At 37.6% G+C, this 20,860-nt stretch overlaps 1 protein-coding gene across 4 annotated transcripts in view; it reads right to left on the reverse strand.

The window, feature by feature from the left end:
• LOC124545999 (serine/threonine-protein kinase Tao) overlaps positions 1–20,860 on the reverse strand; it is a 230,593-nt gene that overhangs the window by 166,122 nt on the left and 43,611 nt on the right. For all 4 annotated transcript variants that reach the window (XM_047124968.1, XM_047124967.1, XM_047124966.1 and 1 more), the window contains one exon: positions 11,513–11,688. In XM_047124968.1, coding sequence (XP_046980924.1) covers positions 11,513–11,688 — 176 coding nt within the window. The remainder of the gene's footprint in view (positions 1–11,512; positions 11,689–20,860) is intronic.

The following is a 20,860-nucleotide window of genomic DNA, read 5'->3' on the forward strand; positions in this document are numbered from 1 at the left end:
CCCTAATGCTCTCTCTGAAACACTGTACAACCTCTGGTTCTGTCAGTTTATCCAGGTCCCATCTCCTTAAATTCCCACCTTTTTGCGTTTCTTCAGTTTTAATCTGCAGTTCATGACCAACAGATTGTGGTCAGAGTCCATATCTGCCCCTGGAAATGTCTTATAATTTAAAACCTGGTTCCTAAATCTCTATCTTACCATCATATAATCTATTTGAAACCTTCTAGTATCTCCAGGTCTCTTTCATGTATACAACCTTCTTTCATGATTCTTGAATCAAGTGTTAGCTATGATTAAGTTATGCTCTGTGCAAAATTCTACCAGGCGCCTTCCTCTTTCATTCCTTACCCCCATTTCATATTCACCTACCACATTTCCTTCAAATGGTTCAAATGGCTCTGAGAACTATGCGACTTAACTTCTGAGGTCATCAGTCGCCTAGAACTTAGAACTAATTAAACCTAACTGACCTAAGGACATCACATACATCCATGCCCGAGGCAGGATTCGAACCTGCGACCGCAGCGGTCGCCCGGTTCCAGACTGCAGCGCCCAGAACCGCACGGCCACTCCGGCCGGCACATTTCCTTCTCTTCCTTTTCCTACAACCGAATTCCAGTCACCTATGACTGTTAAATTTTCATCTCCCTTAACTATCTGAATAATTTCTTTTACCACATCATACATTTCTTCAATCTCTGCGTCATCTGCAGAGCTAGTTGGCATATAAACTTTTACTATTGTGGTAGGTGTGGGCTTCGTATCTATCATGGCTACAATAATGCGGTCACTATGCCATTTGTAGTAGCTTACCCACATTCCTATTTTTTAATTCATTATCAAGCCTACTCCTGCATTGCCCCTATTTGATTTTGTATTTATAGCCCTGTATTCACCTGACCAGGAGTCTTGTTCCTCCTGTCACCAAACTTCACTAATTCCCACTATATCCAACTTCAACTTATCCATTTCCCTTTTTAAATTTTCTAACCTACCTGCCCGATTAAGGGATCTGACATTCCACGCTCCAATCCGTAGAACGCCAGTTGTTGGCATTTCTATACACAGCAGCTGTGCCTCATGATCACTATAACCCATGCTCAGTACTCTGCTTGTGAATCTGTAATTTGTTTCTGAGATGAATATTAGGTCAATAATGGAATTTGTGCATTCTGTTAATCTTGTTGGGCACTGTATTGTGGGGATCACATTAATGTGTTGGTCATATTTATGAAAGCATCTCTGGTGCTGCTGTCTTTTGAAAAATCAATACTGAAATCCCCACAAAGCATTATCTTCATATTTAGTGTACTGATCCTGTTCAGCAGAACCTCTAGTTTATTCATGAAGACTGGCAGGTTTTCACTTGGTACTCTATACATGTCAATAACTATGAAATTGAGCTCTGCCAGTTTAGAAATGGAAAATTCACAGTCTTTTTCAATTGAGTCAGTATAACTTTTACTGACATCACAGAACTTTATTTGTTCTTTCACCATGTTTGGAAAACTCTCAGCTAAAATGACTTGTTAATCTATATCCTGAGATCGAGGTTAATTTTACTTTGTCATTTCATAGCCAATGTTCAGTAATGCAAATTATATCTACATTTAGTGCATACTGGGGTAGTGCTTCCAACATGGAAATTTTATTTGAGAGTGACTGAACGGTTTCTGATTCTTTATCTAATGGCATTTCTAACACAGCACTTACCCTAAAAAATTTCCGGCATCTTTCTTGTGTGTGGTTTCTGTTTGCTAGTGGCAATCAGCAGGTGAGTTAACTTCTGGAGCTTGTATAAGTTTTGCTTCATCCACATCTGTCCTCTTCAGTTTAAACCATTTTGTAATTTTTGTTTGGCTGACAACTTGATTGTTTGTTTCTCGCCTAATCAGTTTAAACCACTTGGTAATTTGCGTTTGGCCCATGGCACAGCTTGTAACTCGTCTAAAGCACTTCTTAATCTCCGTTTGTTTGTCACTTATACTTTATTCTTCACTCTTCTTTGAAATGCGAGTACATATTTTTTTGGCTATTAATTTCTTTCCTGGTGTATTTAAATGAAGTTCACGGACTGTATGGAACCTTCGCTCCAATCTGTTTATATCTACAATATCAACATTCTTAAAGTTAGTGCATATTGCAGTGATACACTCATTTGCAACATTAATTTTGCGGTTCACACATGACTAGGGTGGTAAATCATGACAATGTTGGATGTTCACAATGAGTACATTTGTGTGGGTTAAATTATTTAAACATCTCCTCATTTCTGTAATGACCTTGTATGCCTCGTTTCTATAGACATCGTTTGATCCTCCTATTAACACGGTGAAATTGTCTTTATTCAAACTAGCTACGCCAGTTGATTTTGTTAGGTCCGTTATTTCAATCAATGGAGCCTCTGGCTTTATGAAACCAGATGCATTGAAACTACATGTTCTGATCAACATTGCAGAAATTTCACAGCCGTGACTGTCACCTAACACACAGATTGTTTTGTGTTTCACACTTTTTGTAACTGGAGGATTTAATGTTGTTCTTCTCACCTAACAAGTGTTGTTTTTTTGCTGCACATATTCTAAATGTTCTTTGGTTTGCAGTTTCGCTGGAGATACGTTTTTTTAACGTAGTTTGCTTTGTTGCGTTGAAGTCTGTGGTAGTGTAGGTGTGTGCCCTTATTTTCGGAGTTTTTAGCATATCTCCTGACGTAGTATTTTCACGGTTTGACCTACTTACAATGAGCAACGGTTTGCCTACTTTGTTTTCCAACTTTTCAACCCTTTTCAACGTGTTCACTGAATCCATGGCAGAAAGCACTTCAAGAGAGGTTTTTTTTGCACAAAATTTTCACTGTCTCTCAGATCTTTTATCATCTGAGTACAAATTCCTTCAGTCATTATCTTCCATTTTCCCGAGAGCGAGTCTTCTTTCTTCATTAGCGTCTCACATTTTTCAGATTGTAGTTTACTTATTTCCACCTTCTGAGCATCGACTGTAAACCGTAGACTGGATATCTGTTCGTTGAGCTTCCTTATTTCATTCCGACAACTTGTACACGTTTTCCTTTTACTACCGAAATTTTCTATTCCTAATGAGGAAGCTGTTAGGATATTGGATTTTGCTTGTTCTAATTTAGATGTATCTCCTGCTTCAACAATAATAAAATTAAGTAGCAGAAAAAGACAAAAAGCTATTGAAAATAAGGTACAACAAATTTCAGACAAAATTAGAAAAGACTTAGAATCGTGCTTTAATAATAGAGATGATAACATTATTTCCAAAGAAGAAAACCTACCACCAGCATCATCTGACACTGAATATTTGAGCTTAATAGAAAAATTAAAAATTAATTGTTTACTGACATCTAAAGACGAAAAAGTTAAATTTAAGTTTGCTCCCTGACTCATGATCAAGAGAAAAAAAATAGTTCATGAATTCAATGTTTCTCATCGTTTGGTTAAACTAACCCGAAAATTAGCGAAAGAGCAAGGCATTCTTCCAGTTTTAGGAAAGAAGAAAGGAGTTGGTATAAGTGAAGAAACAATCAAAAAGAACCAGCAGTTTTTTTGAAGATGATGATGAAAACAGTAGAATGTGCCCAGGTTGCAAAGATAGCAAAAGAGTTGTTATAAATGGAGTTAAAGCAACAAAGCAGAAACGACTAGTGCTGTCAAATTTAAATGAACTTTATGTAGCTTTCAAAAATTCTCATCCTGAATGCAAAATTGGGAGGTCAAAATTTTGTGACCTCCACCCTATGTGGTGTATTTTGGCTGGATGCTCAGGGACGCACTCTGTCTGTTTGTTTATATCATCAAAATGTCAAACTGATGATTGCGGGTGCGAAACTCTGTGATCTTAACTACAAAGCATTACTAGATTTAATGGTCTGTGACACTAACAGTTATGACTACATGATGAGTTTGTGTAATAAATGCCCTGGTAAGGAAACCGTTATCAGGGTGTATATGTGGATGAGGAAAAAAATTCCCAGATTTTTCCGGTTAAAAGTACACTTCCTCCTGGGTGAAAATGCACTTTTTCCGTGTTAAGTGAAAGTATACTTTTCCTTGTAACTGTAAAACTTATCAGTCTTTTGAATGTTTATTGTTTTATACAGCAGTGTAGAAATTCCTGGCACTTTAGAAAACGAAACTCAGGGAACAAAACACGTTTTGGGAAGATGTCTGATGTGCAGCAACACGTACACTGCATATTTTCGTATTACGAAAGTATAAATTTGAATTCCACCAAACGCCGTATGTTACTTTCTGAAGCATTGAAATCGTGATTGCGATGCGGTTTTGTAAGCCAGTCATAGCTCACATCACGTGAACTCGCCAGCCGACAACAGCGGATATTCAGAACATAGTACACGTGATGTAGTCAGCCAATAGCAACACCACCGATATGTAATGCGAACACAGAAATAGGAAAAGTTAATGGTTTAAATTAATATACGTAGTGTTACTACAAGAAAAGGAAAGCTTTCACATATAATATTGCCCCTCTTTGCGCATGTTACACTTTGAGATATATTACACAAATGTGCCAGTAAAATGTTTAAGAACGACATAAATGTCAGATCTTTTAGGTTCGAAATTATTCTAAATTATCGTACTCAAAGAGTTGATTTTTAAATGAGAGTCAAAAGCTCTGCGATTTAAGAAATTCATCGTACATTCTTGCACATAGTTCATCTTACGTAAAAGGAAATTTACTTCGAAAGTAACGCTTTTCAAACCACCATTCACAATATTTTCCTGCGACCTGTTAGAAATAGGTTTGTTTCAGCAGTTACCATAGAGCGCCAGATAACAAGCGTCTTACATAATGTCATAAAAGAAAAAAACATTAGAGGATATTCCAAGAGCATGAGAATTTCATGAACCATACTAAAATGCATCATTCGGCTTAAAGTGCACACTGGTATGTCCAGATTTGTATGCAAATTTTCTTGGAGTACCAGAACTGCATTATCTCATGTTTGGTTCTTTATTATGGCATAATGCCATACATTCTAGAAGACAAAACATGCAGCGAACAGTTGAAACTAGCCAATAGTGTGAAATTAAACACTCCATTTCAAATAAATTGGCAATAAATTGGATGGTCCAGCTGAAAAGATTAATAAAAGCCAAATTTGTTTAGCAAATCGACAAAAATAACTTCATTGCTCTGCAATGCGATTAATGTTTGACTGTCAGAAACGGGAAATAAAATAAAATGTGAAACTAATAACGTATTTTAGCCTTCCGTAATTATGTGAATGTATTTTAATTCACTTGATAGCTCCCGGTCACAGAAATCAGTTTTGTTTTCATTTGACGTGAGAGCAATAAACGAAGAGGAAACAGCAAAATCATTAAGCGTAAACACGGGCCACGTGAGACTACCCAACTCCCCATTACAATTTAAGACTGCTCTGTAGATCTGCCCCGGATCTAAGATATTTCCGAACCAGGGCAATACTAGATAGTAGCGACCCCCCTCACCCCCACCCCCTTCCATCCCTTGAGCGTTTGAGGTAGGATGAAAAAAAAAAAAAAAAAAAAAAAAAAAAAAAAAAAAAAAAAAAAAAAAAAAAATATCGGCTTTTCAAAAATATGCCCATTTTGTAGTGCACATCTTCCTGAAGAGTCTGATACATAAAACATATGTGTTTGAGGAAATGTAAGACATATTATTTTGTCTTAAATGTGCCAAAGTGCAGTGCCACGCCTCTTCACATGGCATTCTTCTATCGCATGTCACTGTATTTCGTTCTGTGAAACTCAAACATATAACATTTTGTAATGGGTGCCATCAAACTATATCTAGGACAGTGGAAATTAAAATTTCCTGTGGTGCCTCTCCTGCTCCCAGTTGGCCGGTATGATAACCTGCCCCTGTATTTTTTTTTAAAAAACCCTCACAATAAATACTGGATGGTATTATTTGTAACCAGGAGTAAAGGAGCTCTCCAGAAAATTTGCACTCTTTATTGCCTGGTAGGTAATAACTCCATGTTTTGTGTGACATAAAATTAAATACAGGATACATAAAACCAATAAAGACAACAGACAAGCAAGCCAGCACACATTTCTTCAACCCTTAAGTCCTTGCATTGCCTTTCTCACTAACCTTAGTACAGCTTTACATGGCGTGCTTTCCTTTTGGGAAAGAATCTATTAGCTCATCAAAGTTCGTCAACCGTTTTGCTACATGAAAAAAACAAATGTCGTTGTCTAATACTGAGAAAGCTATTAATACGAATAGTACCCAAGACTGGTGTGGTTTCTCAATCTGATTACATGTATTTTGTCACTGTCTGCTAGATAACATGAAATAGGTCTGCCTAATATTGCAGCAATTGTAACACGCACCGAATAAACGACAGTTTTGGCACAAATGGTCATTTTTGTAACACGACAGAATATAATCACGAAGTAACAATATCAAATGCCTATTAGGCTTACTACAAGCAAAAAGTTTCATGTTAGGAAATAGTTTCACATTTTATTCATACGTTCTAGCTTCTGAAGCATGACATTGAAAGGTAGTAGTACGAAATTTTTATATAAATATGGAATCGTCATACTCTTCTAGAATTTGTGTGATGTCCCCGTTTCTTCTCCTTCCTCGTTCTAACAAACAATCTTGTCATCACTAATTCTGTACGTATTCCTGCCAGGGTTAAAACTTATTCTCCAGTTAACTTGACTAGCCCTGCCACAATCACCATTTTAGTTAACCGGCATTTATTATCCGGTTAGGCATTATTACATGTTCGTACAATGCATTTTCCGCATTACTCCAAGAATACAACTTTAGCAGCTGCTAGCCGGGGACTGTACAACTGGCCCCTGCCAGGTAGCGTTCTGGCAAAAAAATTTCTGCCAAAATTCCATTTTCTTGGATACACCGAGAAGATAATAGGTAACCTTTCTTACCTGTTATTCAACAGGGATGCATTTCAAAATCATATGAATAATCGATAGACTGACGTGCGCTGGATGATAGGCGCTATTTGAAACAATGTCTTCCCCCACCCAGAAATTGCTGGCTGGGGCAGATACATTGGTTTGCACCCCGCACCTTATATCCAGGCCTGTTGCGCATGTGTGAATCTGACAGCTTAGGTGCACCAGTAAAATTTTTTCCGGGAAACATCTGGCTGCTTGCTGCTATTGCTTACACAGCTAACTGCCACACTTCTGTAGCTAGAAGTGGGAGAACATACTAGTCATACACGACTCAACTGTGCATGCGCATGCGCTCACTAGCAACTGCTCGAACGAATCTACAGAAAGCAGTTGTGACGTCACGCTCATCGGAGGAAATTTGCTGTTATGAAGCATTACATAGTCTTCCTAAAGCCGATGACACATTTTGCTGTTGACAGACACTTGTGTGAGCACTGTGTTTTGTTGCTGTATATGGCGCATTTCCTTGGCAACTTAGTTTTATTTTTGTTTCTCCCCCCCCCCCCCCCCCCCCCCATGTTTTACTGCTGCAGTATTATTCTGCAGTAGTGAGATACAGTAGGACTCTTTGTTAGAGTATTGGTTCTTACCAGTCAAAGTTACAAAAATTTAACTGAAAATTAAAACAATGAAAAATTCCCTGAATTCTAAAAAAATCTTGGGTTTTTCCCAGATCTCCCGGTTGTCCACCCTGGTTATTGAATTGTTTCATGCCTATGATGATGAAATGCCAGGGCAGAAATGATAACAGTGGTTAAATCTCAGGAAGAGAGTACTTGGAATCTTTAATTGATAACTCACAAAAACTCAAAAGTCATCACTATGTTTCTAAAATCCAAAGTAAGTTTTTGAAAGACAAAAAAATACAACTTCATGAAACTGAATGCATAGTATTAGCTTATTTTGCAGAAAATTTTACATTTGTCATTCAGGGTGCAATACAAGGGTACCACTGGGTCAATGACCAGGCATCCATTTATTCTCTACTTTAAAAATGAGAAAGATGAAGTTTGCAGTTCTTCAATTTGCATTCTAAGCAAATACTTGGAGCACAACACTGTTTCAAAAGTATGTAATAAATTACATAAAAGAAAATTTTCCCAAGGTTGAAATGTTGTATACTTTTCAGATGGAAGTGGTAGTCAGTATAAGAACAAAAAGAATTTTTCAAATCTGTGCAACTACAAAGCATACTCTGTGTTGGAGGCTGAATGGCACTGTTTTGTATCTTGCCATGGTAAAAATTCATGTAATGAAGTAGGAGGTACAACAAAATGTGAAGTAAGGCCCGCCTACAAAGACCAACCACAGACCAAATTCTGGAAGTACAGGACATGTATTTCTTTTGCAAGGATAATATTATAGGCATTACCTATTTTCTGATCAAGAAAGAAGTGGTTCTGCATATGAAAACAACACTTCAAACCAGACCTGAAAACTGTATAGCAATAAAAGGAACAAGACATTTCCACAAATTCCTTGGCATTGTAGAAAACTTAGTTCGATGCTATGTAACATCAGAAACCTAAATTTATGAGGATCATTGTGTCAGTAAAATTACACCTTTGTCTGTAACGTTGAATGACCTAGTGGCATGTGTGTATGATGGACAGTGGTTGAGGTTGAAAGAATAAGTTTGGAAAACAATGATGTTTTTGTGCATTTTTACCACCCTGCTGGCCCAAGAACATCATTAAAGAAATCTAGTGACATAGTTTGGATAGCAATGAAAAATGTTTTAAGGAAACTTTCGGTGCATGAACTTACCACAGCAACTGGGAGGTCTTATTCTGTATCACAGAAGCTGTCTGAAGAAATAAGTGTTCTTAACATTCACCACCAGATTTAGGAACAGTCGCATCTTGAAGGATTTTAATTGAATATATTTATTTTAGGTATGTCAAAATAATATAAATGTTAATTTCAGTGACGTTTCCACTTTTTGTATATAATTCAGTACCTTACATATCTTTGTTCACAGTCAGATACCGGTGTCGAAATTTTTACAGTATGTTGCTATCATATAGGTGTAAAAACTGTGCAAAAAGCATATTTTTATAGTCAGTCCCACCTGAGATAACTAACGCCAAACTTTACAAAAACTGAAAAATTACAAATTTAAAAAATTCATAAAAAATCAAGGAAACATTTGTAAGTGTTCTTTCTCTAACTACAGAAAAAAAAATACTCTTTCATAAATCACTCCTTGTTTGTTATTTTTGGGCCTAAAAAGTGGATTTTTGAAAATTTGGATACCAAACTTTGGAGGTCATTTTGACTGGTTATTTTTGAATTTAGGGTATTTTGTGTAATAGACAATGTTGTAGATGAAACTTTTCTAAAAACAATCATGTCAATTGCAATGTTGTAACTCAACCCAGCCCAGAGATATTCATACTTTTGCTAACGTCTCTAAACTGAAACATCATCGCGCGCTTACAAACAAAAATGGCCACCATGCAGTAAAGGTGAAAGCCTTTTTTTTTTTCCCCCTAAACTGTTTTGAACTTTTCAATTATAGGATAATCACATATAAAAAATTAAAATATTTAAAAATGGTCAAGCAACCAACTTAATTTTTATTGGTCAACTTCATTTGGATTGACCCTAAACAGATTGTTAGCAATACAAACACAACGGAATGCCACTTACAAGAATGGCAATGTCCTCTTGCACAGAGTGCGATCATTGGACAGGCCAACTGCCTTCATATCCCAACTTTTAGTACAACACAACTATTCACACACTGAGAAGGAAGCTCTTGCTATTGTATATGACCAAATATCACCAATATTTTAGGACAGGAAATTCCACTCTGTGACAGACACAAGCCACTAACTCCCATGTTCAGCCCTCCAAAGCCGGTCCCTCATGCAAGGCGCAAAAACTGCAATACTGATCTCTGCTCCTCTCCAATCATCAGTATGATACTGCTTACAAGTCAATAGCTAAGCATTGTGATGCACAAAGCTTTCTTGCCTACCAGTCAGCTCGGATTAGGCATTAAACACCTCAGTCAATTCTTGAAAAATCCTGGATGGAATAATGACAGTACTACGAAAAGGATAAGACTGTTAATACCGAAAGGATAGACTGCTGCTCACCTTACAGTGGAGGTGTTGAGTTACAGACACGCATGACAGAAAGATTGCTAAAAAAGCAAAATTTTGGCCACAAGGTCGTCTTCTGAATTAGGCAACACAACTCTTACACATATGACCGCTGTCCCTGGACACTGAGGCCACACTGCAAGTCAGTCTAGCCTTAACAGTCTTTCTGTTGTGCCTGTTGTCTGCAACTCAACATATTCATTATAGGATAAATAGCAATCTATCGTTTTCATAAACTGTCAGATGATTCTAGCTTTCATACTTATGTCCAGGACAATGAAACACTTGATTGTTTTCCCACCAACCGATGGCTAGACCCTCAAGTCGCCACTCCACCTCCACCAATGGAGGGAAATGACTCATCCCTGGTGATCCTCACCATTTGCAAGACGAATGTCAGGGTTAAGGCAAGAGCTCGTCATTCGCCAAAGTTACGGTTTCGGCCTCCTCAGTGGCACCTGTACCCAGGCCTTCCTGCTGCTATAATTTCCAGCTGTACCAGTACACCACAATGGTGTATGAGTTTGTGGTGGGCGACGGGGGGTTCTGGGGGGGGGGGGGGGGGGGTGGAGAAGAATGTGGTACTATTTGCCATTGATTCCTGCAAGTAAAGCCAATTTATGTTCCAAAGTTAGCATCAAACATGTGATTGCACCACCAAACTCCACCTGCCTCTGAGACAGGTCCACATCAGCCTTCGCAGCTAGTGCTATGGCTGCAGCAGACTTAATGAAGCCACACATTGCACCTGCCCAGTCTAGCTCGCGGTCTAATAATGGTGCCTTGACATTCAGCCTCTACTACTATTCTGTATATACATACTTTGCCTGGCTGACAGATCTGTACTGTTTGCAGGTTTGGACTTGTCATAGCAAACCAACATAAGTAAAGTAAACGAACTTTTTCACACATTACTTTTGAGTCTCATTCTCTTACTATCTGTCATAGCAACCACCAACTACTTGGCATCCACCAAAGGCATGAAAAGGTATTCATTTGACAACATATGCACTTGTAATGCGCAAATTTTACTGTGATATATACTCTTAATATTAACAGCACAACTGTAATGTAAAAACCAACTCATGAGAACAGCATATAACTTCTTTTATTATTTATGAAAAATACCTGATACTTCCAAACAACTCCCTTCTTTTGCTGCACGAAGAATTTCATTTCAAAATCTAGGACATCTGTACTCCTTTTGTACATATTACATATGTAAGCATGCTACAGCCTGGGTTTCAAAAGCTATTCTTATATCTGATTTAATGAAAATAGTTATTTTATAATGCCAACAAAAACAAACAAAACCCCCATGTACCACACTGGCTTCCAGAAATTAATTGTGAACATATATACACTTTTATATTTTGCTTCATTTCATCTAATTTTTTTAGTATACTTCTACAATCATTAACAGTACATACATACCCCAAGCAGTTTGCCTGAACTAGGTCTTTCACTTGGGTTCTTCTGCAAGCAAGAATCCACAAAATGACGAAACACGTCAGACCATTCTGATGAACTTAGTTGAGGAGTATCATTTTGAGCAATATGGTAGAGGGCACTCATTGCATTCATGTTGAAGTATGGGGGCTTGCGTTCAGCTGAAAAGACAAAGGATTACCACCAACATGAATAGTTAAAACTGATCCCTATAAGAATATAGTTAAAGCCTTTGGTAACATCCATTAAAATGTGTATATGCATAAATATTACACATGTGCCATATACATAATTTGCATAAGCTAAGTGAAATAATTATTACTCACTGCATAGTAAACAACTGCTTCCAAATAATACAACTTCTACATTACATATTTTAAGTTTCTTTTTAAGACGAACAGAATAAGCATGAAAGATGAAAAGAACGAAATGAAGCAACAACTATGTTTCTAACAGGAATAAAACAGCTGACAGTAAGTCTCTGTGATGAACCAGTTCCTGCATCCTTTTATCCTCAACCCCCTCCTTTTCTTTTCTTGCTTTCTACTCCACTGCCTTCCAATTCTAACTGTCCCTTTTGGCTACCTTATTTGTTATACTACTTCCCAAAGTATTTACTTAAATAAGAATACTCAATACTCATTGTCTTCCATTTTCTCAAAATAGGTAAACTATAAACAGAATACAGTTGTAAATGTTATACCACCTTAAGAGCTTTTTTCCCTGCACTACAAGAGGACATTGCCTGGAACTATTTACATTATTTATAAACTGATATTTACGTAATTAATATACAGTGCTGAATACAAGATGGCGACAAGTGTAGTGATGCATAGTGAACGAGTAAATAAAAGTTACTGTTCTGTCATAAAAAAGGAATCCAGTGAAAACTGTAAAAGTGAAATCGAAAAAACTACACAAACGCATTTCAAGTTTACAAAAAATTGTAAATGTTCCAAGATGTGAGATTTCACATATAACTAATGAAAACTGTGAGCTGAAGAAGTTGCGCCATATTCTAAATGATAAAACAATTAAGCCACAAATGATGTTGAGTTATGAGAAGTGGAAAGGAAGCGATAGACAGGCATCAAACACAGCAAATGAAATTATAATTACAGATATAAACAGGTATAGTGTTCTGTCGAATAGTAGTGATGACTGCAATAAGGATGACGAACTATGTAAAGAGTGTGTGACCAAGAAAACAAACCAGTGGGTGAAAGACGAATGCAACGGAAAACAACTGCCAGCGACTAAAAGTAGTGCCATATGCATCAAAAATCGTGAAAGCAGCGAAAGGGTACAATCAGATAGAAAAAAGCCGGTTAACAAACTTAATAAACAACGCGAAGGTAGCGGCAACCCCACTCTGAATTCCGCCATGAAGTGCAATGTACTCTTGCTTGCTGACAGTCATGGAAGAAAGCTGGCTGAGATTTTACAAAGTGTTAATCAAAATATCCAAGTAAGTAGTGTGGTGAAGCCAGGTGCGAAAACAAATAACATTGTAATAAACACGTCTTTAGATGGCAAAATGTCGCATGACAATGACTTTGTTGCCTGTATTGCAAGTTCAAATGATGTGGCTTGTAATGAAGCCGATTCGTGTATTGGAGGTTTGTCTGAAGTTCTGGAAAGAAACAAATCAAAAAACACTATTGTTGCTACCATCCCGCACTGACACGACTTAATGTACAACTCACGTGTAAATAAAGAGATTAGAAAAACAAATGCCAGGATTAAATTATTGTGTTCAAGTTACGAAAAATGTTTAATTCTAGACATAAGCACACCAGATAAGGGCATGCATACTAAACATGGACTGCGTTCTGAACTATGAGGTTAAGCGTTTTCTTTGCGAAAAAGTAAGCATATTGATCACTGAAAAGATCGAACTCAGTAGTCGCATATATAAAAGTAGTTTGCTTTTGATTGAAACTGACATTCCTTTTTTAGTGTAAATCGGCCTTCAGTGTGCATACACAAAGGCGAAAGCTTTACTGACTGCATCAAGAAAGATGAAAATGGTAAAATAATGTTTCAGAATGTTCAGTACATTACCAACAAAATAGAGCAAATTGACGAAATTCTAGGAGAATGTGAAACACACATATATATTGTGAATGAACTTGGATGCAAGTCTGAAGAGGCTCGTAGTTTTAAGTTAAACAATTATAAAATTGTGAGTGCGTACTACAGAAAGATACACAAGGGTGAGGGCGTTGGCATTTTTGTTAGAAATTACATACAATGTGAAAAAAATTGTCTGGGTTGACAATCTTGCAATGGAACTAGCCTTTGAAGTAGCAGCTGTAAAAATGAAGGTAGGCAAAAACAGCCTAATAATTGTAGGCCTGTATAGATCGCCAAATAGTGATGTAGAAGTGTTCTTTTGCCAGCTAGAACAACTTCTGAATAAACTATCAACAAACAAAAAATAGGTAATAATAACAGGAGATGTAAACATAGACTCTTTAAACTATATTGGTAGTGTAAATTATCTTGGATATTCGGACTTATTGCATTGCTATAACTATAACAAAATAAATTAGAAAATTATTAACAAAGAGATAGAGGGGCTGGCCAGTACTTACCTCAGCTCAGTAAAGCCGATAGATACACATACATTATGTGTATCTATCGGCTGTACTGAGCTGAGGTAAGTACTGGCCAGCCCCTCTATCTCTTTGTTAGTATTTGTTTCATATCTTATATGAGATTTTCCATTAATCATTTAAATTAGAAAATTACGGGATAAGAGGAGTAGCTCTAAAATTACTTAAGTTCTTATGTCCATGATAGAAGACAGTGCAAAAAACTAAATCATAAAAATGAAAGTAAGATCCAAACAGTAAAGTCAGCATACAGAACTCTCAATTGTGGAGTTCCCCAAGGAAGTATACTTGGACCATTCTTGTTTATAGTATATATTAATGATATAACACAGCCACAAAACTCCAAACTACAGAACTATGCTGATGATACATCTTTTATTAGCTGGGGCTGTGCAGAGTGGGAAGCATTCCAAAGCAACAAAGAGAACTTTGAAATGATCACAGAATATCTAACAATGAATAAGCTTACACTGAATAAGGACAAGACTGTAGTAATAAAGTTCTTGCTACATTTTAATAATACTCATAATCACTTTCTACAGTTGAAACATCTGACAAACATAAGTTTTTAGGCATATTGATTGATGAACATCTGACTTGGAAAGAGCATATCAGCTCCACCTGTAAAAAGGTTTCTAATAATATTTACTTACTAAAACGTCTTGCAAATATAGTAGCTCCCCTTGTCCTTAAACAAGTGGATTATGGGTTAATGCACTCACATCTGCGATATGGGATCGAGGTCTGGGGGTGGGGCACCAACTGTCTATATGGATTGCATTTTCAGGCTTCAAAAGAGAGCAGTTAGGATAATTGCTAATATATGCATATGCCAGTCCTGCAGGGACTATTTCAAAAATTATAAATTACTGACTGTTTACTCATTGTATGTATTTAAGACCATAATGTTTGTAAAAAAGAACGAGGAAAATAGTGTAAAGAACAGTGACACCCATAATTACAATACTCAAGCCAAAAGTGACTATCATAGGATACGGACTAATAAGAAAGCTACAGATCACAGTCCAAGTTGTCAAAAAATATAAAGCAACTCCAAGGCAATCTTTTCAAGAGCAAGTTGAAAAATTTGTTGGTAGAAAGATGTTTATACTCACTAAAAGAATTCTGAGCTGCAGTACTGTTAGTTTATTCTTTTACATGCTGCAGTATATTAGTGGTGGTATTGTTATAATTGGCTAATTGATGTATATAATCATTATATGTATGGAGTGATATAATGTGCTAATGTGTTTATAACATTATTGCATGGAATGATATACGATGTGCTACTTGATGTATATATTCATTCTTGGAATGACATGATATTGATATAATTGTACAAAAAATGACAGTGTCCAAAACTGTAAAGATAACATGGACAAATAAACATTATTATTATTAATAATAATTAATTTATTTATCTCCCCCCTCCTTCCCTCCCCAACTGATATAACAATATCTTCAGGAAAAAATAAAAATTTTCCTGATGCTCTGCAATTTTTTAAATGACAATTTCTTTTTTCGTCCCTGTTAAATTACATCTACATCGATATTCTGCAAACTGCCATATGGTGTATGGTGGAGGGTACCATGTACCACTACTAATCATTTCCTTTCCTGTTCCACTAGCAGATTGAGGGAAAACGACTGTCTATGTGCTTCTGTATAAGCACTAATTTCTTGTATCTTATCTTCGTGGTCCTTACATGCAATATATGTTGGCGACAGAAGAATAGTTTGGCACTCAGCTTCTCAATAGTGTTTCTTGAAAAGAACATAGTCTTCCCTCCAGGCATCGCTATTGAGTATCTGAAGCCTCTTTGTCACACTTATGTTGTTTGAACCTACCAGTAACAAATCTAGCAACATGCCACTGAATTGCTTCGACTTCTTCCTTCAATCCGATCTGGTACAGAACCCAAAAACTCTAGCAGTACTCAAGAATAGGTCGCACTAGCATCCTATATAGAGTCCCTTTAAGGGTGCAGCACTCTTTCCTAAAATCCTCCCAATAAACCAAAGTCAATCATTTGCCTTGCCTACCACAGTTCCCACATGCTCATTCCATTTCATATTGCTTTGCAACATTACACCCAGCTATTTAAATGACTTGACTGTATCAAGCAGGACAGTAGTAATACCGTATCTGAACATTACACGTTTGTTCTTTCTACTTACATTTTTCCATATTCACAGCTAGCTGCCATTCATCATACCAACAAGAAATTTTGTCCAAGTCATCATGTATTTTCCTACAATCAATCAACTTCGACACCTTACACCACAGAACCGTCAGCAAACACCTGCAGATTGGTGCCCATGCTGTTTGCCAAACCATTTATATATAGAGAGAACAACAGCTATCCTATCACACTTCCCTAGGGCATTCCTGGCAATACCTTGTCTCTGATGAACGACTACTGGGTTCTATTGCTTAAGAAGTCGTCGAGCCACTCGCATATTTGTACACTTATTCCATATGCTCATACCTTCTTTAAGAGCTTGCAATGGGGCACTGTGTCAAATGCCTTCCAGGAATCTAGAAATATGTCATCTGTTGCTCTTGATCCATAGTTTGCAGCCCATCATGTGAAGGAAGGAAGGAAGGAAGATTGGGTTTAACACCACCTCAACTTCGAGATCATTAGACACTGAGCACAAGCTCAGTGTCAAGGATGGGGATGGAAATTGGTCTTGCCCTTTCAAAGGAAACATCCTGGAATTTGCCTGAAACAATTAAGGAAAATCACAAAAAATCTAAGTCTGAATGGCCAGACCCGGGTTTGAACTGTCATCCTCCCGAATGTGAGTCCAGTGTTAACCACTGCACCACCTAGCTCAGTACACATCACGTGAGAATAGGGCAAGCTGAGTTCTGCACAAGCGATGCTTTCTAAAACCATCCTGATTCGTGAACATAAGCTTCTCGGTCTCAAGAAAGTGAGAATACGTTCAAAGATTCAGCGGTAAATGGAAGTTGGGGATACTGGTCTGTAATTTTGTGGGTCTGTTCTTCCACCCTTCTCATATATTGGAGTCTTCCAGTAGCATGGGGCTTCATGCTGGGTTAGAGAGCCAAGATAAATGCAGGCTAGAAAAGGGGCTAATGCCATAAGGGTACTCCAAGTACTGGTAATTTATTTGCTTTCAAGTCTTTCAGTTGTTTCTCTACACCAGGGATGCTCATTACTATGTTGTCCATAGTGGAGTCTGTCCAATGATCAAACAACAGTATGTTCGTATGATTCTCCTGTATGAACAATTTCTTGAATGTGAAATTCAGAACTTTGCCCTTTGTGTCGCTATCTTCAACTGCCACACCAGACTGGTCCACTAGGGAATGAATCGAAGCCTTAGACCCGCTTAGCAATTTTACATAGGACCAGAATTTTCTCAGGTTCTCTTCCAGGTCATTTGCTAAGGAGCGACAGTAGTAGCTGTTATATGCAGCATACACAGATTTTTTTGAAACGCACAAATCCCTACTAACCATTGCTTGTTATTTGTGTGTTTTCTTTTGAACCACAAATGCAGCAGCCTCTGCTTCCTTAGCATCTTCCGAATTTCATTATTAAATCATGGTGGGTATTAACCACGCTTTATCCACTTACTAGGCAAATAACTCTCCAGACCACGATTTACAATCTGCTTAAACTTTGCCCGTAATTCTTCTACATCCATCTTACAAAGTGAAATGTCAACAACTGCTTGTCTGCACTATCTAGCAGAAACACTCTCCTAGCCTTCGTGACTGGCTTATTAACTTCTGTAACAATAGTCGTTATAATGACATGATCACTAATCCCCATTTCAACTGACATTTTCAATAAGGTTCAGTCTATTTGTAGCTACAAGTTCTAAGATATTTCCACTGTATGTGGGCTCCAAGCTAGCAGCTCAAGACAGTTTTCAGAAAGCATGTTCAAAAGCATTTTGCATGACTGTCTTTCTGTACCCCCGCAATGAATCCATAGTCATCCCATGCTATACTCAGCTGGTTAACACTCTCTGTACCAGGCCTATTTTATGCACCCGTCCCTAGAAACCGGGCAATTTTACCAATATTAAAAAAATTACTGCATCAAATCTACTGTTTGGATTGTGGCAAATTTGGTACCATCTTGAAGCTGCACATTTCTACTTTAATTCTGAGTGAAAGAAACTACTTTACAATGCACAGCTTTAAGGTACAGTTATAGAAATCACTTAGATGTTTTAAGAATTTAGAAAAAGTCATACGAATAAGGGAATACAATTGTGATTTATTTTTAACCAAAATTGTGGCACTACATTACATGTTTCTGATAGTATACAGTATTACATATAAATTTCACACAGAATCATATTGTTTTTTAGTGTGGAAAATTTTAAAGCAAGGTTCCAGGCAGAGTGCAACGCCACACTGTTCACATTCGTATCGTGTCTCTTTGCGAGAAGCCTTGCCACTCTGTTTCTTGCTCCTGGAACTGCACACGTGACACACACGAGCAGCATACTTCTTAGTAGTTGCAGGTATGTGCTGCAAAAAATGTCTCTTTGTTAGCCGACCTACAGTTCCTTCATTTCTTGGAATGAATTCAAGTGTGTCGTCTTCAACAAGCTGAACTGCAAGCACTGTTATAAAGTCTGTTATTGTAATTTTCTTCCTGTGCACTGCATTGTACAGCCAAAATGCATTTGATACTCCCATAAGCAGCAAATGGAAATATAATTTTCGCCACCATTTCACAGTTCTGTGCTGGAACGGATTGTACTGCAGGCGTTGGTCTCCAATATCCACTCCAATTTTATTGAGGTTGTAATCAAGTACCTGAAGTGGTTTCAATACTACAGACCCATTTCTCTTAGTATGCGTACCAAATGTTGCTTGATGCCTTGTAGACAATGTATACACATCTCTCTTATCTTTCCACTTCATTGCCAATACATTATCTTTACGCCGAAAAGACATTTCGCCCTTTTTCAGCTTAGCAGATACTAAATCTTTAGGCAATCCTTTCCTGGATTTGTTCACAGTACCAACAGCTCCAGTGCCTTTCTCTGCCAGTTGCTGAAATAGCTCTGGACTGGAATAAAATCGATCTAAATACACAGTGTGGCCTTTGTTCAGCAAGCTGCTGTCAGACAACAATCGCAAAATAACCGCAGACGAAGAATTGTCAACAATATGCTTACCAGCATAAACTTCAAAATTTACAACATAGCCACTACTGGCTTCAGCAACAGCATATACTTTCAGTCCATACTTATGAGGCTTATTTTGCATGTAAACACGGAAACTCACACGACCTCGAAATGGGCAAATTCCTTCATCAATTGTCACTTTTTCTGAGGGACGATATGCCTGGATACATCGCTCCTTCAAATTATTATAATATGGCAAAACTTTGTAAAGTGGATGAAATCCATCTTCGCCTGGTTTTTTCTGATTTGAATTGTCAACAAGATGCAAGCATGACAGTATCTGAGTGAAACGCAAACGGCTCATGACATGGGGACAAAAGTTACAACTAAGAACAGGATTAGTGCTCCAATGGTCCGCAATTTTGGGCTTTTTCGAAACACACATGTGGAAAATAATACCCAAGAAACGCCTCATCTCACTTATAGTCACTGGCTTCCACGAACTCAAAACTGAATGGGGCTTCAGATTATTTCCTCTTCTTTTCTTCTGTATTGTCTGTGATGCATACAAATTTGTCTGTCTCTTGAGTTCATTTACGTCACTGTCAGTAAGGAACACTTTACTGCAATCCAGTACAGAACTCGACTCATCAATATCCACTAGTATCTGCCTGGGTGTCGTGTTGACAGGCAGAGGTCGGTAGGTGTCAACTGCAGTCCACTCACTGTCTTTCGGATACGGCACAGCTGCTGGATTTGAAGCAACACCTTCAACATCATTCTCGTCTTCATCTGAAGACAAACTGTCATCAATCTCGTCTTCTAAAAAGAATATCACATTATGTGTAACTACATACATCGTTTACACATGTTCAACAGATATGTGCGTACTGCACAATTACGTGGAAAATTCGGAAATACGTACCTTCAAACACACCATTGCATTCAGAATCGTCTGAATCACTCTCTACATTATCCAGAGTGTCGCTATGATTGATCAAATCCGCAATTTCTGCGTCTGATAAACCGCGCCGAAACATGATGACAAACAACTGAATGATATACAGACTGAGAACGCAAAGATAAGTTTTAACATGAATTACAGCGCTGCCGTGACATCTATGGACGCATTTTGTTAATAAACATCTGAAAAACGTATAGCGCTGGCCAAACCCGTAGAAATAACGTTGCAGTGTTTTGAATGAAATTAAATGTAGCGGCCCGTAAATTTTACGGGCTTGGTGATTTTCGCGCGATCCCAGGCCCGTAAATTTTACGGGCTTGGCGCTTAGAGTGTTAAAATCGCCTCCAACTAGTATCGCATGAACTGCGTATTTATACGCTACTGACCGTAGACTTTCTTTGAATGACTCTAGAACTGTTGGGTCGCTAGTAAAAATCCAACAATTCACTTGGTTTCATCTACATCTGTTGTACGTGGCCAGATATCTTCACTGTCACACTCAACTTCGACTTCAATAGACATAATATTTTTATGTACTGCAATGAACACAGTCCCTCCTGTGGCCTCTAATTTGTCTTTCCAAATTACATTCCATGTCTCGCTAAATATCTCAGAGCTTTCCACTTC

The sequence above is a fragment of the Schistocerca americana genome, chromosome 8, assembly GCF_021461395.2.
Source record: "Schistocerca americana isolate TAMUIC-IGC-003095 chromosome 8, iqSchAmer2.1, whole genome shotgun sequence".
Lineage (NCBI taxonomy): Eukaryota > Metazoa > Arthropoda > Insecta > Orthoptera > Acrididae > Schistocerca > Schistocerca americana.